Source organism: Calonectris borealis, chromosome 16 (genome assembly GCF_964195595.1).
Source record: "Calonectris borealis chromosome 16, bCalBor7.hap1.2, whole genome shotgun sequence".
Taxonomy (NCBI): Eukaryota; Metazoa; Chordata; class Aves; order Procellariiformes; family Procellariidae; genus Calonectris; species Calonectris borealis.
The window spans coordinates 20,505,787-20,525,258 of record NC_134327.1 but is presented as its reverse complement, the minus strand read 5'-3'; the positions used below and the strand labels follow the sequence as shown (position 1 = coordinate 20,525,258).

Below are 19,472 nucleotides of genomic sequence, written 5' to 3'. Positions count from 1 at the left end.
TGACGGGCTCTCAGCATCCCCGACCTTGCTGGGATAAAATTAGCCATTTCACTTTGAATTAAAGACAGTTCAGCTGAAAGCAACCCAAGTGGTTCATTTCAAAGACGTCAAATGGCAGCGTTTCCTTTTTTGTCTGCGATCGGGGAGGGGAGGGTCCTTCCAGCCAGCGCCTGGTGACAATGACATTGATTTCCTAGACCTTTTGGCGTGGCCAAATCTGTATTTTTAGCTGGGGGAAGAAAAAAAAAAAATAAAAATTGTGTGTCAAAGAAATGTTTTCCCTGCCCTGATGAGAAAGGAAAAGGAGATGGAAGCTTTCGCTGCTGAAGTCGGCAGCTGAACAGGACTCGCTGCCTGCTGCCCTCGTCCCCGCAGCGGGGATGGAGATGGACTGGAGGAGCCATTGCTGCATCGTCCTGGGGTCTATCCTGGGCGCTGCCCCCCGGCCGTGCCCCACGTCTGCCCCCCACAGCCCCCCTGCCCCTGGGGTGGGGACCCTGAGCCCTCCCGCGATGGGGGGCCCATGGCAGGGAGCAGGCAGGATCCCCGTTCCCAAGGGGATCGGATCCCATCCCATCCCATCCCCTCCCCTGCAGCCATTTATCTTCCAGGGCGGGCACTGCCTTCATCTCTCCTTCCCTGCCTCCTCCTCAGCCTCCTCCTCCTCGCTCTCCCCCACCCTGTTCTCATTTCCCCAAGAAGACTTTAATGAAATCTGCCCTTAATTAAATCCACATTCATTTGCATAATTACCAGGAAATTGAAATTAGCCTGCGGACGTGGCTGGAATACATTTGGCGTCAGGCGGCCCTGCCTGTTTGGAGGGGGCTGCACTGAGGGCACCCATGGGTGCTGCCCCCCAGCCCCGCCGTGCTGCTCCCCGCTCCCCTCCCCTCCCGCCCTGGGGTGGCCACGGCAGCCGGGCATGGGGCATGGGAGGACAGGGCGAAGGTGGGGGCAGAGCGAGCCCCGAGGCCCCGGGAGGGCAAAGGCAGGCAGTGCCCCCCGCCCGCCCGCCGCTGCCCGAGCAGCATCACGTTTGTTTTATTTAAAAAAAAAAAGTCTTCACCGCCATTGAGAATTTTTTTGTTGCTTTTATAACTATGTATTTTGTCATTTTTTACCGTTTTAGTTGTGTTTTTTTTTTTTTTTTATCCTTTTCAACAGTGACAAACTGAGGTAACGTCTGTGACACTACAGCCTCTCCTACGGGAAGAAGGTCCGAAACCCGACAGCCGAGGGAATTGGAAATAAAAACCCGACAACCTACCGACACAGCGACCTCGACGGGAACAGAAATCACACCCGGGCACCCCCCCGCGGGACAGACCACCCGGGCAGGTACAACCCAGCCCTCCCGGGGGCGGCCGGGATCCCTTATCTACATTATTGCACGAAAGATCGAGGACATTGAGGGACCTAAGGCAAAAAGGAGAAAAAACCGCACCTAGCATCTCTACATCGGGGCAATGCTACTTCTAAAACCGGCCCTCGGCCCTGGCACCGCGGGCGGGTGGCGGGCAGGGGTGGGTGCCGCGGGGACGGGGGGCAGCGGCGGTGGCGGGGGGTCCGGCTGGGCACCCGCCTGCTGTGTAAACTGCTGCTGCTGCTGCTGAATAGCGTTATAGCCCTTTGTGCGGGAATTAGGGGGCCGGAGGGGACGGGGACGGGGGTCCCCACGGCGCCCACCCGATGGGAGGGAAGCCCGAACAGTGCCAGGGCTTGGGTGCTGCCGCCTCGGGGTGCCCCCCAGCCTCCCCGCCCTGGCAGCGGGGTGAGCCCCCCACCGCCCCGGGTGCCCAAAACCGGGAGGGAGGTGGTGACCCCCCACCCCACCCCATGACCTTGTCACTAAGGGGCCACCAGCGGCTCCTGCCACCACCCCCCCGCCTCGCTGCAGCCAGCCCCGGGGGGATTTACCCCGCTGCCTCCTCCCCGCCAGCCCCACGGGAGGGGAACCGGGGTTTGGGGAAGGGGTGACAGCAAGGAGGGTGATGGGGACAGCGCAGGGAGCCACGGGGACCTTTCAGGAGGCCACTTGAACCCCCCTCCCCTGCTCCCCAGGTCCTGCCCTGGAGATGTGCCACCACCACCTTTTCCAGTCCCTGGGTACAAAAAGTCTGCAGAGGGGACAAGGGGACACCACCACGGCAGAGCCACCGCGGCCCCGAGTTTCCGACCCGGCACCGCGGCCGCCGGCCGAAGCCTGGAGCGCAGCTCCCGGCTGGGAGGGGACCGGTCCCTCCGGCCGGGGGTCCGGGGCCGGCGCGCGGCCGCCCGGCAGGGCAGGGCGGGGGGACGGGGGCTGCCAGCGGCTGTGGCTGGGACGCACGACGACACAGAGACAGGGACACTTGCTACATCGATGGCTGCCAGCACCTCCCGTGGCAGGGAGGCAGCCGGGGCTGCCGGGGGTCCTGGGCTGCCGGTGACCCCCCGGCTCCCCATCACCGGCTCAGTGCCCAGCTCCCCATCCCCTCCCAGTCCCCACCAGCGGGGTAGGGACTGGTGGAAGGGGGCAAATCACCACCCACCCAAACCCCCCCCAAAGGCCTCCTCCACAGTGAGGGGTCATCGGCCTTCCCCCGCCCCGGCCGGGGGCTGAGCACGGGGTGGGGGAGAGCCGGTGGGCCCTGGCTGCCCCCGACCCCCCCACCCCTGGGCGGTGGCCCCCACCCACGCAGCCCCCCTCAGCTCTTCCTCCCCATATTGGGAGACCCCTCTTCGTGTCACCCTGGGGGGAGCCTTGGAGGGGGCGGTGCGGCCGTGGCAGGGGCCGGGGGCACCCACGTCCTCCCCGGCAGCGAGCGGTGCCCTCGGCCGGGCTCCTGCCCGCCGGCCTCACCCGGGCGGGGTGGGGGGGATCAGCATCCTTGGCGCTACGCAGCGCAACCAGTTTTGTCCTTTTCCTCTTCATTTTTGTTTCTTTTCTTTTTTTGCTTTGGGAGACCCGGAGCCTGGTCCCGGCTCGCGCCACCGCTACGAGCAACCCCCCCATCCCTGTCCCCGGGGCGGGGGGACGGGACGGGACGGGACGGGACGGGCGGCCGCCGCGTGCTGCCCCCGCGCCGTCAGACGCAGATCTCTATTGCTGTGGCCAGGACCATCTGCCCTTTGCCTTTGTCCTGCCGTCCGTCTGTCCTGCTCGCCGTCCCCGGGGGGGCCGCGCTCGGCTCCGAGCCGCGGGGGCCGCTCCCTTCGGTCAGGACGGTCCTCTTGAGCGGGGCGGGGGTGCAGGAGCCGGCCGCCTCGTGGCGATGGGGACCGGCCGGGAGCTTGTCCCCGGCGTGCTTGCGGGAGCGGTAGGAGGGTCGGCGCCGCACCTCGGCCATCAGGTCGCACTTGATGAAGTAGAAGACCTCCTTGACGGGACAGCGCTTCTCGGGGTCGAGGGCCAGCAGGCGCTGGAACATGCGCAGGGCGCTGTCCGTGAAGCGCCGCCACTGCGAGGGCAGCCCCCCCAGCCGCCCCTTCTGCCACCGCACAAACTCCTCGAAGAAGGCGTCGGAAGCCGCCGCCGCCTCCCAAGGGAAGTTACCGGTGAGGACGCAGAAGATGAGCACCCCGAAAGCCCAAACGTCGATGCTGGTGTCCACGGCGAAGCCCTCCGCCCGGCCGGCCTGGCAGACCTCGGGCGCCGTGTAGGGGATGGTGCCGCTGATGCGCTTGACCCGGCAGCCCACCTTGCGGGTCATGCCGAAGTCGGCCAGTTTGACGCGGCGGCAGTCGCGGTCAAAGAGCAGGACGTTCTCCGGTTTGATGTCCCGGTGCACCAGGCTCTTGCTGTGCATGTAGTCGAGGGCCAGGCCCAGCTGCTGCACGCAGCGCTTCACCAGCTCCTCGGGGAGCCCCACCTGTGGGCGCGGGGACACGGCGTCAGCCACCCGCCACCGAACCCCGTGGTGATCCCACCCAGCTCGGGGACCACCATATCCGAACGTCGTTACGCATCCGACGGGGTCGCGGCTGCTTTTATCTGGGGTGCTTTCTGCGGCAGGGAGACAGGTGGTGGGTCCCGGGCCATCCAAGGGATGGGTGATGGGTCTCAGGACCACCAGGGGATGGGTGATGGGTCCCGGGCCATCCAAGGGATGGGTGATGGGTCTCGGGACCTCCAGGGGATGGGTGATGGGTCCCGGGCCACCCAAGGGATGGGTGATGGGTCTCGGGACCTCCAGGGGATGGGTAATGGGTCCCGGGCCACCCAAGGGATGGGTGATGGGTCTCGGGACCTCCAGGGAATGGGTGATGGGTCCCGGGCCACCCAAGGGATGGGTGATGGGTCTCGGGACCTCCAGGGGATGGGTGATGGGTCCCGGGCCACCCAAGGGATGGGTGATGGGTCCCGGGCCACCCAAGGGATGGGTGATGGGTCTCGGGACCTCCAGGGAATGGGTGATGGGTCCCAGGCCACCCTAGGGATGGGTGATGGCTCCCAGGCCACTCTAGGGATGGGTGATGGGTCCCAGGACCTCCAGGGGATGGGTGATGGCTCCCAGGCCACCCTAGGGATGGGTGATGGGTTCCAGGCCACTGGTTAGGGGTCCCAGGCCACCCAGGGGATGGGTGATGGGTCTCAGGTCACCCCAGCGATGGGTGATGGGTCTCAGGCCACCCAGGGGATGGGTGATGGGTTCCAGGCCACTGGTTAGGGGTCCCAGGCCACCCTAGAGATGGATGATGGGTCCCAGGTCACCCAGGGGACAGGTGATGGGTCCCAGACCTCCTTGTAGGTGCTGCAGATGCTCTGCTGCGTTTGGGGCCGACCCATACAGGGATGCCCGGTCCCCGCGCGTGGGGCCCCCTCCCACACGGCCACCGAAGCACAGCGGCAGCTTTGCTCAGCGCCCTGGGGATACTGAGCCCCCACACCCCAAAAAGGCTCCTACGGGAGGGGCGCGGGCTCCCACCTGCGGCGGGATGATGTCGAAGAGGTCCCCGCCGGGGGCATACTCCTGAGCAAAGACGTAGCAGTCCTCGGTCTCGAAGACCACGTCGAAGACCTTGATGATGAAGGGGCTGGAGGAGAGCGTGTTGGTGATGCTGAACTCCCGTAGGAAGTTCTTCAGCTTCGTCTTGCTCTTGTTGACGAACTTCAGGGCCATCTTGGTGCCTGCGGTGGGCAGGGGATGGGGGTGAGCCCGGGGCACGGTTGGGACATGCCGGGCACCCTGCTCCCAGCGCGGCCGCGTCCTCTACGCCCCCCACCCCGCTCCCCTCACCTGTGCTTTTGTGGGACACCAGGTCCACCTTGCCGTAGGTGCCTTTGCCGAGCTCGCGGATGAGGTCGTAGTGCTTGCTGATGTCGGTGCCCGAGAGGGTGCGGATGGCCAGGGACTGCATGTCCTCGGTGATGAGGGGCACCCCGCAGCAGGCCAGCTTGCGCGACGGCTCTTGCTCAATCGAACCCGCGCTCATGGCTGCGCTGCAAGGCAGAGGCGCGTCACCGCTTTCGGTGGGTGCTGCAAAGCCACCGCACCCCGTCCCGTCCCATCCCGTCCCATCCCCAGGGCTGGGAACCACGGCACCTTGCGAGGGGGCACCGGGCTGCTTGGGGTGGTGCTGAGCAGCACCCGCTGGGTGCCACCCCTCCATCCCCGGGGGCCACCAACCCAATGGCTCTGGAGCGGATGCTCCAGCCCCCGCAGGGCTGCAGCCGTGCGGGGCAGGGCCGGGGGGTGCAGTGGCCCCCGCGCCTCCCGCTCAGGGGGATGTCTGGGGGCGACGCCAGGGCTCGGGGCACGGCAGAGCCAGGGCAGGGACATGGGGACACCCCCACCCCCACCCCCGTTTCCTCGGCCCTGGTGTGCTCACAGCCACCGCGTAGGATGGGACATGAGGCCCTTGGGGCTCCCCCCTGCTGCCGCAGTCCCCAATGGGGACCCCAGGAGCCGGCCCTGTCCCCCCCACCCTCCCACCTTTGCAGAGCACCGGAGCCCCCTCCAGAGCCGAGCCCGCCTGCGAGCCAGCGATGCTCCGGAGCGAGGCCAGGGCCACGCCGCAGGCACCGCGCGGGACACGATGGTGCTGCAGAAACCACTCCGCCGCGCGCCTCTGACCATCCATCGGCACCGACGCGCGGCTTTCCCCTGCCAGGGCGCGGGACGCCCTGGTGCGGAGCCCGGCCGGCGGCGCACGGACGACAGCACCGACGTTCCTCACTCCCGACAAACCGGCGGCAGTTTTTCCTCGCCCCTGCCATCCCCGCAACAAGAGCCGAGCTTGGACTCACCCGCCACGACCGCGGCGGCGGCGAACCCACCCCGGGATCTCCTCTGACGTCTTCAGGGCGCTGCATCGCCCTCCATCGTCCCCCAAGAGCGCGAACCCCGTGCCCCGCCGAGCCGCCCCACGCTGCGAGCGCAGCACGACCGCCCCGCGCGGAGCGGGCCCCGCGCGGAGACACGGGCACCCCAGGGTACCTCGCTAGATAAATCCGGCTGCTTTTTATTTTGTAGCAGATTGACAAAAATCATGGGACAGCAGCTGAGCGGGCGCTGGTTTATATTTAGAATTTTTAATGCGGTGTCTCACCGGGAGGGAAAAAAACCCCACTCAAAATGAATCCCGCTTGCACCCGGGGGTCCGATTGGCGCCGGGCAGAGCCGGGAGCGCGGGCAGCCGGGGACGCGGCGTGGGTGCTCGGCGGCTGCACCCATACGGGTGTTTCGCAGGCGGCGAGCCCACGGCTGCAAAAGACGGAGGCTGAGAGTGGCCGTGCCAGAGGGTGCGGGCTGAGCCCCGTGCCGCGGCCATGCAGGGGCTGTGACAGCCACCCCAAACGGTGCCGGACGCCCCACGGGCACCCACGAAGCACCCCCATAGTCCTGCCCGATGCATGAGGATCCTCCCAGCCCTTTCCCAACAAGGCTGAGCCTGATCTCCAACCTCTCCCTCCTCTCTTTCCACCACCGTGCTGCCTCTCATCCCAGAGCAGAGCTCAGCTTCTTAATTTTTTTTTTTTTTTTTTTCCTGGGAAGTTGGGCAAAAAATAGAAAAGGAACTTCAACATCATGATGTTCCAAAAATGTAACGGCTTGACTCATAAGATCTCCAAAGCAGCTCATCTCCATAGTGTTTTATTGGCCTCCTGGAAGAGAAGCACCATTTCAGCGTCTGGGTGCTGGAGGTGGAGGTGGATCGGCGCAGCAGCTCGATGGATGCATGACTAAAAACAGCTCCCAGCATCCTGCAAGAAGAATTCTGTCTACACTTGACTTCACAATCATGCTCGTCAATGTCTCTTAATTAACCGGTGTTGAAATGCAATTATTCAAGTTGGCAAAGTTGGGGTTTGAGAAAAAAACCTGCTGGTGGGATGGGAGAGAGGAGGTGAAGGACCGACGGCTGCTTAGAAGAGCTCTCCAAGTCAAGGACTATTTGCTTTTTCCCTTGGCTAAACCTGCTGGGTTTTCCAGGGAGCTCCTTTCCAACCGGCAACCGAGAAACTCCCGTCACACGAGGTCCCCTGCCTGCTCCCTGCCTGCTCCCTGCCTGCCCCCTGCTCCCTGCCTGCTCCCTGCCTGCTCCCTGCCTGCTCCCTGCCTGCTCCCTGCTCCCTGCCAGGCTTTCGCAGCCACCCCAGGCTGTGGCTGCATCTGCGGAGCGTTATGGAGCAGGCAAACCCGCCGCGGTGCGGGTCGGCGGGGCAGGCGCGGGGCCGTGCTGCCGAGGACGCTGCCGGGGACGCGGGCGCTGCCGGGATCCTGCCGCGGTGCCTCGGTTCCTGCCGGCTCGGTGCGACGCACCCCACTCTGTCAAGGCTTCACGGGAGAACGGAGCCAACGTTGATCCCAGGGAAAACCAAACAGCGATGGCAGGCAAAATACCAACACGCCGAGGCCAGAAAAAGCGTAAACGCAGAAGTTTTCCTTAAAAATTGAAATGCTTTTGAACACATGTCGGTTTTGGTGTAAGCAGCAAAGCGGGGCAGCGGCGGGGAGAGGGAGCGAGGGCTCGTTTCCAGCTGGTTCTGCACGCTCACGGGGACGAGGGGACATGGGGGGGACGGTGCCGATGTGGCAAGAGATGCCACCAGCCTGGCATGGCTAGGGTGGAGGTCCCGCGTCCTTGGCTGCCTTCTGTGCCCATGCCAGCCATGCCGACGCAACCGCCCGTGCAGCCGCCTGCCAGATCAGGTCAAACCAGAGCCGAAATGGGGCCTTTTCCCAGCACAGCAGCTCCACTCCCGCCCGGACGGCACAGCCCCGGAGCACCGAGGAGAGGAGCCAGCGCCGTGCCCGAAGGAAGCCAAAACCGCCCTGCCAGCGCACCGTCCCCTGGCTCAGGTGTTTCGGGTGGTCTTGATGAAGGAGCTTTTAGAAGCAGGGAGGAACAACGCGCATCCCGGCGGAGTCCTGGCGAAGGTCCCCGCGGCACGAGACCCCGGGCACCGGCAAAGGGGCAGCGAAGATGCTGTCAAGCGGCACCGGGACCCCGCCGCTCACCGCAGGCGGTTCGTGCCGTCATCTCCGCATCCTGAACCGTTTCTCCTACTATTCAGACTAAAATTGTTCTGTGTTTAAGCTTCAGAACCATTTATCTCATTGAGCGAGGAGGATAATCCACCCACCTCTTCCTCGCTCCCTGGCAGGTATTTATAGGCAGCCACTCGTCTCCTATCGGCAACTGCCGCTCCTCTCCCCAAACCTCCCCAGCTCCATCCCCAACACCACGGAGCAGCTCCCAGAAGGACGGCATCCCGTATCTGGAGCCCGGCATCCCATATCCGGAGCCTGGCATCCCGTATCCGGAGCCCAGCATCCCACCGGGCACCAGGGCCGGCACCGCCAACCCGCTCCCACCCCGACGCCGCTCCCTGCAAGGGGATGCTTTCCCCCGCTCCGCATCCCGCTCCGCTGCACGCCCAGCCCTGGGCACATCGGCTCTGCCAATAAGTAATTGCAAACTCATTAAGAGCTCATTGAGAGGAGCAGAGGCCGCCCGGGAGAGCTGCCCCAGGCACCCGGCAGAGGAGGCTGCTGGAGCAGCGGCTGCTTGGAAATTAAGAGGGGAAGGGGGGAAAAAAACCCTCCGGCCGCCTCAGAAACCAACAGGTCAGGAAAACAACCCGGTTACGGAGTGGGACAAAGGAAAAGGGTTTCGGGCTGAGCCCGACGCAGGGGTCTCTACGTGCTGGGAGCCTGGCGAGGGGCCAGGACTCGCACTGTGGGCTGCTCTGGGGCAAGGAATTGGGAAGACAAAGGGAAAAACCACGCGGGGCAGGGTTAGGGTCTCTACAAGACCCAGATTTCTCTTTAGAGAGGAGAAATGAGAAACACCCGGCAGCGGGGCGGGCGCGGGCACCCGCTGCTCTGCCCCTGCGGGCGCCCCGGCCGCACCACCTGGATTTTGCAGAGCTTTGATTTCCCCCCCATCCCCATCCCCAAAACCTCCCGCTGCTGCGACGCTCTCTACAACAGCAGCATGCTCATTAATTATGGTGCAATTAGCATTAGTTATTAGCGAGTAACACTGATCCCACCCCCAGCCCGGCAGGCTGGAGGCCAGGGCGCCCGTTGGGAGGGAGCTCACTCCCTCCGCACCCCAGCCGGCTCCCAAACCCCCCCTATTTTCTCCAAACCGCTGAGCCAGCAAAGTCACTCCCAAGTGAGCGCTTGGCCCCGTTGGGGCTGTCCCCGGTCCCAGTCCCCCACCTCCCGCACCGCCCCGGTGCTGCCCGTGCAGCGAGGGGGGCGGGCGGTGCCTCGGCCGTGCCCTGCGCCCAGCCGCTGCCTCCCAGCACCCCGCTCCATTTCCAGGCTCCGCCGCCTCCGTTCCTGCCTGACCCCGTTCCGGGGACATCCTCTCATCTCCTCCGCGCCGCTGGGACCAGCGCACCGGTGCGAGGCGTTATTAGCTGCGCTTCCCGGGGGCAGCGGCACGCCAGCGCCCAGGGAGGGCTCGCAAAGGCACCTTCGCCTAACGAGGCCGAGGTCTCCGCGGGCACGGGGGGAGGAACAGGCATCTCGCGGGGGGCTCAGAGCCGCGTCCGAACATCCTCCGGCCGGGCAAGGGGGCTGCCTGCAGGCAGCGCTGCCCTCCACCCGGGCCGGCCGCTGCCTCCCACCCCACCCAAGAGCAGCGAAACACGGGCAGGGAGAGGGTCCCTTCACCCACGCGCCGCCCCGGGGCCGTCCAAAGCCGCTCAAGACAAGCCGAGCGTGGCCGGGAGGCGGCTGCTCGCGCACGGCACAGGGAAAGCGGCCGGCGGGTGCAGGCGAGCAGCATTTCGGGAGCAGCCCCTCTGCTCGCATCCCGCAACCCCGGAGGAGCGGCCATCCCGCACAGAGGCGATGGATGGGGCACCGCTCCATGTCCGCTCGCCTCGCCGGCTCCGTGGCGGTGGGAAGGCGCTGGGAAACGCTCAAGTGCCGCTTACACCGCGAGCCTGAACCAGCACCAAACCTCCACCGAAGGGCCCGCAGCAACGGTGACTTCCCAGTGCTCCCAGTTTGGGACACTTCTCCGCACGATGGAACTGAATTCCCAGTTATCCAGAGTTTCTCGTACCGGCTCCTTACCCGGACCAGAGCAGACTGCCCGGCACGAGGGTTGGCTTCGGCAAAGCCGACAGACACCCAGAAGCGCCCGGGAGCTGCTCTCCCGGCAGGGACGTCTCAGCTGCGGGGCAGGGTCAGGCCCTGTCGCATCCATCCATCGCATCCCCCACAGCAGGAACCATCTCCCATCCCAGCCGTGAGCTCATGACAAGGTTCTTCAGCCTTTGGTCCCAGGATTCCCGTTTCACAGACAGCCTCCGCAAGAAAAATTTGGGAAGAGCAGATAAAGCAGCGCCTGGGCTCTCTCCTCTGACAGCCCTCGGCATCTTCCCAAGGGACGGGCGGCTGCCGCTCTCCCCTCCTGCCGCCATCCTCCGTGCCCTCCGCACTGCTCTCCCGGAGCTGCCAGCAGGATTTTCCCTGCCCTCGTCTGCACCGCGCCGTCTCCATCCATCGGCCCCCGATGGCAGGACCTTGGCTGCCTTTCAGCGCTTCAGCCTCCCGGGATTTTTCCTGACGAGCGGGATGGCTTCGTTAGGACCTCAGCTACTCCAGCCTCCAGCTCCTCCCGCCTTTGCCGCGCCTCGCCGCCGGCACCGGGGATTTATGATTACTTCATTGTTTGATTGGTTTCATCAGCCTGTCATCATCTCCCTCCCAAAACTCTTCCACCAGCGCCAGCAGCGTCGCACGTTTGGGATCTGCAAAGACAAACGCCCCGAGCGGCACCTGCCCATCGCCCGCCCGGTCCCCGCGGGCAGGGCCAGCCGGACCCTCGGCCCCTCTCGCTCTCGGGGGCAGCGGGGCGCGTCACCCTGCTGCGAAAACCAGCCCTGTCTCCGCTCCAAGGGGCTTCACGGCCTTTACGTGCGGTGGGGCTGCTGTAACCCCGCAGCCCGGGCATCGCCCCGGCTCCCAGCGAGGGGGATGCTCCCACCTCTCCCCTGCCTCGCCTTCGCTCCCGCGCCCCCCAGGCAGCCTCCTCCGGCTGGGTACGGGTACAGAGCGGGTACGGAGGGTACGGAGGCAGGGTACAAAGACACCCCGCTCATGGCCACGCCGCGCTGATGCCGAGAGCCAGGCGGGTCAGGGGCTCGGCACGCAGGCACCCGGCTCCGAGGCGTCGCCTCCCGGCAGGCGACACCCCAACGCCAGATCCAGCGCAGAGGGGTGCCGAGACCGAACCGCCCCGGCCCCCCGCCCCGCTCACCCGTCCCCGAGCTGCGGCAGGACTCCCGCTCTGGCGTCGCCCGCCCGCGAGGCCGGACCTGGAGGAAAGTGGGTCACGCTCCCCCTTCCCGAGCCGCAGCCGGCGAGAGGCTGGTGCGGGCTGGAGGCCGGCTCCCGCACCCGCACCGCGCTGGCGGCGAGGGGAGACGATGAAGGGAGGTGACGAGGGGAGACGACGAGGGGAGGTGACGAGGGGAGATGGCCTGAGCGAGGGGAGGTGACGAGAGGAGATGGCCTGAGCTGCCCCCGAGGCCACCGCTCGCCCGCTCTCCCCTCCCTGCTCTCCTTCCCCCGCCTCCAGCCGCTTTCCAGCTCAGCGCATCCTTCCAGAGCCCCCCCCCCCCGAATTCACCGGGACCCCCTCCTCCCTCGGGGACCGGCCCCGCCTGCGGCCCCGGTACAAGAGGAAGGCACAAGCCCCCCCGCCGCCGCCCCGGTCCCCGGCCCCATCCCCGCTCCGGCACAAACTCCCTCCAAGTGTGACTCACGCCGCTTCCGTCTCCGGCCCCGAGTTTGTCCCCGCAGCCGCAGGGCCGGGGCCGGCCCGGGGCGCAGGTGGCAGCGGCCGGAGGAGGGACCCGGCGCCGGGAGGCGGCGGCCGGCGGGACCCCGCGCTGCTGCCGGGGCGGCGGCCGAGCCCCCGGGGGCAGCACCCGCACTGCCCGGTGATCCCCCCTCCCCCCACCCCGGCTCTGCAGGGAGCGGCGGGAGGCGACCCCCCCCCCCCCATTCATCCCGGTTGCACCGTGATGGTTATTTCGGCTGGCGGGGACCCGCCGCCCCGCGCCCCCCCCCCCCGCGCCGTGCGGGCAGACAAAGGGCGGCCCCGCCACAAAGGCGCGGGCCGGTACCGGAGCGGGCGGCGCCCCCCGCGCCCCCTCCCCACCGCCGCCGCCTTACCGGTGGGGCGAGCCGCCGCGCCCCGTCCTCGGCGGGAGAGGAGCCGCCGCCGCCGCCGCCCGCCCCCCGCGCGGGGCCGCGCCGCGCCGCTCGCCTCCCGCACCGCCGGGCTCATGCCGCGGCCCCGCCGCCGCCGCCGCCGCCGGAGGAGCGGAGCGGAGCGGAGCGGAGAGCGGCGCCCCCCGCAGCCCCCCGCGCCGCCCCGCCCCGCGCCCCGCCCGGCACCGGCACCGCCCCGCAGCCCCCGGGGGCGGGGGGGGGCTCCGCCGCCGTTCCCCCGGGCGCTGGTGGGGCTGCGGGGCGCTCCCCATCCCGCCCGCTCCCACAGTCCCCCCGCTCCCCCCCGCCAGCACCGGCACCCCGCCGGTCCGTGGGCCCAGGCCCACGCGGGGGTTGCCCCGGGTGGAGCCGGGGATGCTCGGTGCGGCCTGTCCCGGGGCAGGAGCCCCCCCCCCTCCTCCCCGCCGGCCTTCGGAGCTCCAAGCGCCGCGGGGTTCAGCCCCACGGGTGGGATGTGCTGGCAAGCAGAGGCCGGGACAGGTACCCCCTCGGTTACCCACGCAGGGATCAGGCCCCTCACCCCTTCCCCACCCCACTCATCATGACAGGCAGCAAAAAAGCCTCCGATAGCCCAAGCTTGGAAGATCTGGGGTTCACCGCCATCAGCCCCACGTGTCGGAAATGTCCTCACACAGGACCACATCCCGCTGTCGGCAGGTTCCCCGTCTCCTCCTCCCCCTGAGCCTTCCAAGACTTTGTGTTTCTTCTCCTTCAGCGCGGGTGATGCCCACCCGTGCCGCTCCCAAACACATGCAGGACACGCAGCTTCCCCCCGCGCACTCACGGATGGCGGGACCATTCGGACCGAGCCAGAGAAAGCCGGCCGAGGCAGACGCGCCGCGCGGGCTTCCTTTCAGCCTCGTTAAAGTTTGGCAACACGTTCAGCAAGCGATGCCAGAGCCGGGCACCGGGAGCTGCCGGGCACCTCCAGCCCAGGGGACGGTGGCAGCTCTCCCGGAGGAAGGCGAGGGGTGGGTACCGCGCTCCTCCTCGGAGCGTCCCTGGGCGCATCTAGTTTTTCCGGATTTCTTTCTGTGCTCACCGGGGCTGAGCAGGGACATTTTAACGCAGGTCATGGTTTGCTTTGGGGCTTCCTTGGCTCTTAACTGGGCACCGGGTCCCCGTGATGCCACTTTGAGCCGACCCACAGCCGTGGGGGTGCCCTGCGCTCCGAGGGGTGACAGCGGGTTGTTCCCACGCACCGCCTGGGCCGTGCGAGCCGGCTGTGCCCGCTCCGCTGGGACCGGGGCCGTCCCGCTGCCACCGAGCCCCCCACCCCGGGGAGGGCAGGGGAGCCGTCGCCATGACTCACTGCCGGCTCTAATCCGCTTCCAGTTTAGCACGCAGAGCAATTAGTCTTTTTATGAATGACTTTAAAGCAAGAGGCTGAATCACATTCTGACACTTCTCTTTAATTCGCTGCCAGGCGCTGCTGTGACATTGCCACCCTTCTCTCGTCCGGCAGCCACGTGGGGCACGGCCGGCCTCGGGTCTGGGCAGCCGGAGAGGCGGCTGTGGCTCACGAGCGCTCACCGGTCCCCTCGATCCCCCCTCCGCTCGCCGGTCCCTGCCACAGCTCCCGGCACCCATGGCTCGGGTGCTCCGAGTGTGGACAATCCCCACCGGGATGGGGGCATCCATGTGGCACAAGAGGAGAAATGCCGTCCCCTGCGTCACCCAGCAAGCCAGGGCAGGCCGGATGGGTGCTGGATGGGTGCTCAGACCAGCCGCTGTGGGGCTGGGAAAGGGGTGGCCCAGGGCAGGAGAGCATCTTAGGGGCGAAGGCGCCGGGAACAGGCCCTGGAGATGGGGCAGAGCTGGGGTGCTCCCCGTGCTGCCACGTAAGCAGGACACGGGCTGGTAAAAGCCACCGCAGCTTTCCTCGCACGCCCCGCTCCACCAGCCGCTGGGGACGGCTCGTCCCTTCCCACAGCACCCGCACAAGGCACCCGTCCCTCCGGGTCCCCCGCCTGCCCTTGCCGTGCCGTCCCCCGGCTGCGGCTCCCCGGCTCCCGCAGCCTCCTGCTCGCGGCGTTTCGAGCTGCGCCTCTGAGCTCTCCTTCAGCTCACCCTATTTATAGCTCGGGGCTCTTTCTAGGTCAGGCGTGAGGCGCCGGTGCCCAGGGAGCCTGCCCGGGGACCGCGGGGGGCTGCAGGGACGGCGACGCATGCCCCGCACGCGGCTCGGCTCCCGGTGTCACCACCCCGGCGCTGGAGGATGGGGCTGTGCCGGGCCCCAGGTACACAGAGGCTGAGCTGTCGGTGAGGGACCGGCAGGGCTCCGTGGGGCTCTGTGGGGCTCCGTGGGGCTCTGTGGGGCTCGGCGGCTCATTTTGCGGCTGCCAGGCACATCACCGGCACGTGGGTCACGCACAGACTGAATAATAGTAACACCAATAGCACCAGTTAGTGTTTGCATCGAGCTCGTGGTCTTCAAAGCACTTAGAGAATATTAATAACTAATTAAGATTAGCGAGATTAAAGGAGCCGGATCAAACATGTTTATCACCCAGCTCGATCCCAAACCATGCAATGAGCCCACGGGGACCAGGAATGCCCCCCGGATTTCTGCTCGGAAAGGGAATATCCTGGCTTGTGCCACGGGGGATGTGCTCGGACAGGGCGGACGGCGGGGAAATGACCTGAAAAGCCCAAAATATTTCTAGCAAGCCCAATCCCCTCCAAATTCAGCGAGAAGGTCACTTGTCCCTTCGCCATCACTTGGTCCCCCCCCGGCAGAGTGGGAGCCAAGGGGCCGTGCCCCGCATAGCACGTGGGTGGGGGTGCCACGGCCGCCCGCAGCCTGTCACGCTCCGGTGACATGAGCTAAAACCTGCCTTAAGATGCTGGCAGGGATGCTGGGAAGGAGCAGGCGGGGAGGGAAGGAGGAAGGGCGACGCGGGAGCGGAGCACGCCGGGAGCCGCAGAGCCAGCGGAGGGGACGTGCTCAGCCCGGGGAGCTGCCGGCGGCGTCTCCCAGCTGCTTTTGGATGTTTTCCCCCCGCCACCGTGGCATCCACCAAGCTCCGAAACCTCCTGCGGTCGGGCCGGCCCTTCGCTCTGCCTCGCCACTCGGCGCAGGCACTGGCGCGACCTTCGCTGCCCGCTGTCCGTCCCGCGCGGCCAGGGCTGCTCGCCCGGCACCCCGCTGCATCGCCAGCCCGGGATGCACAGACCCGTGTTGGGGGGGCTGGGTGCCCCCTCGGTCCCCGGGGATGGCACCCAGCCAGGGGGATTTCAAGGGGAAAGGGGGCCGGTGAGAGCTGGGTTGGGGGGGGGTTAAGTGCCCCCCACCTCGGTGGTCCCCCCGAGCGGCGTGCTGCCATCCCCTGCTGCGGCTGCCAGGACAAGGTTCCCAGCGGCTGCTCTCAAGGTCAGAGAGGAGCCGCAGCCCAGGCACCGCAGTGGGGCACAAGCTGCAGCTCAGCTGCGTGGCGGGGACGTGCCAAGCCGCTGCCAGCGGCTGTTGGGGTGCTGCCTCCTCTCCCGCAGCCCCCCAGGCCCCGGCCCGTGCTCCTGGGGGGCACAGGACGGACCCAAGCCAGCCGGGCGGGGGGCACAGCGTCCTGCGCCCTGACCCCCCAGCACAGGCTGGGTCAGGACCTACAGCATCATCTGCCTGCGGCCATGTGCCGGACACGGTGTTGACTCTGGAGCGTAATGATGATGACTGGGTTGAAAGGAAACAGAACAGTTTCTTTTGAATGGGTTTCTTCTGAAAAGAAGCAGAATGGATTTCTTCATGGGGGAGGTGGGATCTGGGGGTGCAGTGAGGTCACAGCACTGTCCCACTTCCACCCCCCATCTGGGTCTGAAGCCGCAGACACCGGCTGAATCGCTGCCTGGGGCCGTGGCACAGCCGTGCCCACAGCTCCCGCTTGCGGCATTTCCCATCCCATCACCAACCGGGGCCAAGGCAGCAAGCGGGACTGAACTGGGAGCACAGGGAGAGCCACGGGGCCTGCCCCGGCACCCCAGCACCCCGGCCAGCCTGGGACCATCCGGCACCGCACGCCCGCCGGCCGCCTCCGCTCGCAGCCCGTTCTCCTGGCACCATCTAGCGAGGCTGCGGGGACAGGCACGCTGCCTCCGGCACCCACGTGCGTGGGCCCACACGCTCCCGCCGCATCAGGGTGACAGGCCCAGGGCTGGGCGGTGGGTCGGTGTCGGAGTGGGGAGCACCCGGTGGGTCCCTCTTGCCGGCCGCCCCCCCCTGCCTGGGGGGAGCCCACCCCGGTAGCTGCTGTGCCGGCGGTGGCAGGCGATGACAGCGCTGTCCCCGCGGGCTGGAGGCAGGCCCAGGGAAAGGCTGTTGGGGACAGGCTGGTGACAACTAGGGGAATGTTTGGGGGTGGGGAGCCCCCCCCCAGCGCAGACCCCCTTGGCAGGGCAGGATGGGGGGAGGTCTCTGGGGACAAGCCACGGGTGTCCATCCCTCGCTGTCCCCCCAAGCAGGGAGGGGTGGTCCCCACAGCCACCACGCAGGACCTCGGGCCACCACACTGCCACTCCGGGCGCTGCCCTCCCTGGCTGAGAACGCCAAACTCGTGCCACCTGTGGCCCAGCACAGGCTGGATGCAGCCGGTCGGCTCCAACCCCGGGTCGGGCTGCCAGACGGGAGCCCCGGGCTGCTCCAGCCAGCAGCACCCACACCCAAGGCCCCTCTCCCATCCCTGGTCCCCCGGTCCCCCCCACCTCCCGGCGCCTTCCCAGCCAGTGCCGAACAGCAGGGGACAGCGACTCACGGGAATTGAGACTCAAAAAAAACATCATTTACACCAAAACAAACCCTACGGCTTCTCGCACACCGGGAGGAAGGACAGACTGCCTGGACTGGCACGCGCCCACAGCCCAGCCGACAGCCCTGCCTGGCTGCCAGCCTGGCATCGCCGGCCACCCCCAGACCTCGCCGTGGGCAGCCGGTGCTTGTGGGGGGCTCGCGGTCACGGCGGGGCGGGAGCTTTGCTCCGGGGATGGCAGCGCGGGACAGGAGCCGGCAGTGGCTCGGTGCCACGGAGGAGCAGTTGGGCATGACATGTGCCAGCGTTCACACCTCGCATCCCTGCCGGCTGCCTGGCTAATTCCGGCACCGGCACATTCGCCTTGGCTGCCGCTCAGCAGCGCGGATGGGAGAGGAGCTTTCGGGGAGGGGGGGGAAGGTGAGCGCCGGTGCCACTTCGGGGAGGGCCAGGCCTTGGGGACCCCCCAACTGCCCCCCTGACCCCCCAGCCAGCCCCTGCCCCAGGGGCGGCAGCAAGGCCCTGGGAGCAGAGTCCGGCCAGGGACCCCGTTCAGGTGAGCAGGAGTGGGCGGGATGGCTCCGGGATGCCGTGGGTTCGCACACCGCTGCCAACAGCCCCACGCCCCGGGGACACCGGCACCGCTCGGCATGGCACGGCACGGGACGCCCACCCCGTGCCCTGGAGAGCTGCTGCTGGGGAAGCACATGCCGGATGCGCACACATGCTGTGCGTGCAGCCTCTCCCCGGCACGGCACGGCACGGCACGGCACAGCGCCGGGCCCCAGCCTCCTCCGGCCAGGACAGGATGCACCTGCTCCAAGGGAAAGTTCGGCACGGCTCTCGTGCCAGGCATCGTCCCCCAGTCCAGCTCGGTGCCGTGCTCCTATGCCCCTCATGGGCTCGCGGCGTGTCCCCACCAGCGGCGTGCCGCCCGGCCGGGCACCGCGGCACTGACCTGTGCAGGTGCAGGGGCTGCAGCTCCTCTTTCTGGAAGCAGACGAAGCAGAAGGAATCCATCGCTCAGCTCCGGTGGCCGCCGCACCCGGGCGAGGGGGACCGCAGGCCAGGCAGCACCGGAGGGGTGTTGGCATCTTCCTCCCCCTCGCCAGTGCCGCTGGAGGCTCACGCTCGCCCGGCCGGGGCCATGGTGTTGGGGAGCCCTTCAAGCGGCCGGGCTGAGTGCCAGGGCTGGCTTCTCGCCGCACATGGAGGCAGCGCCGGGCTGTGCCGTGTCCCGCATCGCCCTCGCTCCAGGGCCAGCGATGCCCAATGCCACCCCGGCACCCATCGCGCAGCCTGGCCGGAGGCAGCACCGGTCCTCAGGGGGTGTGGGCAGGGACCTGGTGTGGCATCGCCCAGCGTTAGGGGTCCGGCAGGGCAGGATGAGACCCCAGCCAAGCCCGGTGCTGCTTCAGAGGCCGGGGGAAGCAGCTGCCCCTCTCCAGCGCCCAGCGCCCATGTGGCACCAGACACCTGCGGGCGCAGAGGACGGTGCCTGTGGTGCTGCCAGGGAAAGTGTCCCCGGCGCAGGGGCTTGCAGCAGGTGGGGTCCGGCAGGGTCTGGCAGGATCCGGCAGGGTCTGGCAGGGTCCGGCAGGCAGGCGGCCGGGCCGGCAGCCCCGCGCGCTCACGGAGGAAAGTTGTGTCGTCGGCGAGCTGCGGCTCCGCGGGGCTCGTCTCACCGGCAGAGCAGCCGCTCGCTCTGACAGCTAAACCAGCGTGCGAGTATTAATAGCTCCAGATTCATGCGGTGAGGCTGGGAAGTTAACTCCTCGGCTGCCGCCGCCGGCCCTGCCCAGGCTCCAGCCGCCCTCTCCCGGCTCCGGGCTGCTGCCTTGGGACTTGCCAGCGCCGCAGCTGAGACCTGGCAAACTCAGCCCGCCCGCCCGCCCGGCGCGCCGGGTGTCAGCGAGAGACCCGTGCTCTGTCCGCTGGCACCCCGTCCTTCCCCTTCGCCAGGCTCTGCCCTGGCCAGCCCTTGGCACAACCAGGGAGGGGATTTCTCTTAGCCTGGGTGCCCACGGGTGTCAGTGGGTGC

General features: G+C 67.5%; 1 protein-coding gene across 1 annotated transcript; it reads right to left on the bottom strand.

Moving 5' to 3' along the window:
• Positions 1 to 2,943: 2,943 nt before the first annotated feature.
• On the bottom strand, positions 2,944 to 19,138 carry SBK1 (SH3 domain binding kinase 1). Its single transcript, XM_075165848.1, has 4 exons — positions 18,390 to 19,138; positions 5,223 to 5,425; positions 4,911 to 5,113; positions 2,944 to 3,854 (listed from the first exon to the last, which is right to left on the bottom strand). Exons 1-4 carry the CDS (start codon positions 18,449 to 18,451, stop codon positions 3,072 to 3,074), a joined length of 1,251 nt encoding a protein of 416 aa, XP_075021949.1. The 5' UTR covers positions 18,452 to 19,138; the 3' UTR covers positions 2,944 to 3,071.
• Positions 19,139 to 19,472: the final 334 nt, after the last annotated feature.